The sequence below is a fragment of the Orycteropus afer genome, unplaced genomic scaffold (assembly GCF_000298275.1).
Source record: "Orycteropus afer afer isolate SDZICR_OR568_19922 unplaced genomic scaffold, OryAfe1.0 scaffold00402, whole genome shotgun sequence".
Taxonomy (NCBI): Eukaryota; Metazoa; Chordata; class Mammalia; order Tubulidentata; family Orycteropodidae; genus Orycteropus; species Orycteropus afer.
Window position 1 is genome coordinate 78951 of NW_006921989.1, and position 3114 is coordinate 82064.

At 36.9% G+C, this 3114-nt stretch overlaps 1 protein-coding gene across 1 annotated transcript in view; it reads right to left on the reverse strand.

Annotated features, from left to right (window-relative positions):
- Nucleotides 1-650: 650 nt before the first annotated feature.
- ZNF266 (zinc finger protein 266) overlaps nucleotides 651-3114 on the reverse strand; it is a 225187-nt gene continuing 222723 nt past the window's right edge. The window contains exon 6 of the mRNA XM_007953623.2: nucleotides 651-2093. Coding sequence (XP_007951814.2) covers nucleotides 651-2093 — 1443 coding nt within the window. The remainder of the gene's footprint in view (nucleotides 2094-3114) is intronic.

Consider the following 3114-nt stretch of genomic DNA (forward strand, 5'->3'; position numbering starts at 1 on the left):
ATCAAGTTGGACCCGACTCATAGCAACCCAAGGAATATTAGGTAAGCAATTTCCAGTATCTGGCATGCTAGACAAAAAAGATATTCCCCCTAAATACCTATGTGTCAATACCAAAATGACTGCTCTTAGAGAATAATGGAAATCAGAAATCAATTTTGAGCCACAACTCTTATATGCTTACATTAAATAATAATAATAATAATAATACACTTAAAATCTTCCATAGGTCTAAAAGATTGTATAAGGGAAATAATACATTTATAATCTCAACTGTAATAAAAAAACACCTCATACAAAAACATATGTGGCTAGAGCTAAGAAGGTATTAGAGGGAAATCTATTGCCTTAAATAAGTCATGTCAGAAAATAAATTAAAAAGCTAGCAGTCCATTTTAAGGATGAAACACTGATAAAGGTATGTAAGACTTCACTTCTAATATGAATTTTCTTATGCATAAGTGATGTTCATAGATGCTTTCCCATATGATTTCCATACAGAGGTTATTTCAAATCTCAAAAGCTTTCAAAAGGATAGTAACAACTGAAGGTTTTCCTCACTTTCACAGAGTATCTCCAGAATGTAGTATCTCATATGTTGCCTAAGATTTGGGAAAAAAAAAATCTTATAGACATTCCCAAATTCCTTACTGTCATATGTTTTCTCTAGTGTGAGTTTTCACATGTCTTCGAAAGTACGCAGGACAAACAAAAGCTTTTCCACATTCCTTACATTCATATGGTTTTTCTCCAGTGTGGCTTCTTACATGTCTTCGAAAGGATGAAGGACAGCTGAAAGCTTTTCCACATTCAAAACACTCAAATGGTTTCTCTCCAGTGTGCATTCTTGCATGTACGGTAAGGTATGAAGAATGACGGAAGGCTTTCCCACATTCCTTACATTCATAGGGTTTCTCCCCAGTGTGTGTTCTCATATGGATCCTAAGGGCTGAGGGATAAATAAAGCCTTTCCCGCATTTCTTACATTCATAAGGTTTTTCTCCGGTATGAGTTCTTACATGTACTGTAAGGTGGGAGGAACTGATAAAGGCTTTTCCACATTCCTTGCATTCATAAGGCTTCTCTCCACTGTGGGTTCTTAAGTGTTCAGTGAGGGATGAGGAACGACTAAAGACTTTCCCACATTCCTTACACTCATACTGTACCTTTCCACTGTGATCTCTCACGTGTGCTCTAAAGGATGAAGGACAACTAAAGGCTTTCCCACATTCCTTACATTCATAGGGTTTCTCTCTACTTTGATTTTTCACATGTGTATTAAGGGAAGTTGGAAGATAAAAGGCTTTTCCACATTCCAGACATTCATACGGTTTTTCTCCAGTGTGTTTTCTCATATGAATACTCAAGGAGGAGGGACAATTGTAGGCTTTTCCACATTCCTTACATTTATAGGGTTTCTCTCCAGTATGTGTTCTCACATGCACAGTGAGTTTTGAGGATTCACTGAAGGCCTTCCCACACTCCTTACATTCGTAAGGTTTCTCTCCAGTATGAATTCTTATATGTATTATAAGGTGGGAGGAAGAACTAAAGGCTTTCCCACATTCCTTACATTCATATGGCTTATCTCCACTATGAATTCTTTTGTGTTTTGAGAGAGAAGACGAACAACTAAAGGCTTTCCCACATTCCTTGCATTCATAAGGCTTATCTCCACTATGAATTCTTTTGTGTTCTGTGAGGGATGAGGAACAACTAAAGGCTTTCCCACATTCCTTACATTCATACTTTATCTTTGCAGTATGACTCTTCACATGTGTCCTAAAGGATGAGGAACAATTAAAGGCTTTGGTGCATTCCTTACATTCATAGGGCTTCTCTTCAAAGACAGTTTTCACATGTTTCTTAAAAGAAGCAAGAAAATGGAAGGCTTTTCCACATTCCTTACACTGATAGGGTTTGCTTCCAGTGTGAGACTTAATGTGACTCTTAAGGGATGAACGATCCATGAAGGCCCGCCCATACTCATGGCATTTGTAAGGTTTTACTCCAGTAGTTCTCTTGACCACATTAAGATTACGAATTTGGCTGAAGGCTTGTCCACACTGATTTCCTTCATTACATTCATAGGTACTCTTCACCATATGACTTCTTTTAAAAATAAAAAGCACATTATTAGTAATAAATTTTTATCATTTCAGTAAATGTATACATTTTCTTCCCTGTCAGATTAAAAGCTCAACGTTCTAATAAAGGGCTCTACCATAGCCAATAATGTCACACAGTTTCTGAGTTATGGGATTTTTATGATAATTGCTTGGAAGTAAACTGTCAAACATTCAATATCTCAATCACATCTTTGGAATTATTATCTTCTGAAAATTAGTCATGAAATCGCAATTTTTGACCTAGGTTTATATATGTAAGTTTAAAAAAAAAAAAAAAACTCATGACATTTTATGATTCTCCCAAACACACTTCTTTCTCTTTTATGAATGCCACTCACCTCAATTGTCTGTCATGGTCACTGTTGCGATAATCAATACCCTGGTATTCTTGTTTTTCAAGTAAATTGGAGGACCAGAAATCATTCCTTTGGAATCATACTATTTTCTGTTCATTGGATATTTTGTCTCCAAAAATATCTCGCTGAGCAACTGATTCACTGATTTTAGTTTGAATCTCAAAACCTGAAACAAAAAAGCAAAGGCACTTGTGAGCAAAAGACTTTTAGGAGTTTGGTTATCTCAAGACTTTGGTAATAAGAGGTACAAAGGGAAAAATGGTAACCAATTTGCTAAGGAATAATTACATGAAGACAGAGATGAATGAGAACATAACTAGGAAATAATAAGGAGAGCAAAGTAGAAAGGAATTGGATATAGTGCACATGACTGTGGTAGTTATATTTGTGTGTCAATTTGGCTGGGCCTGGTTGAGTGGCTGGGCAGCTGGTGGTAGTTATTCCCCATGATGAAACTGGCAATCAACTCCATGGTGGAATCTACACAAGCAGCTGAGTAGCTGCCTTTGGGATGTGGTCTGCTTCCTATATTTAAGTAGAATGGTCTCTAGCTTATAGCATGCTTGGATCCTGCATGTAGCTGTGTCATTGTTCAGCAGCCTGCCATGTTCTGCAGACCTTGGGACTTACAA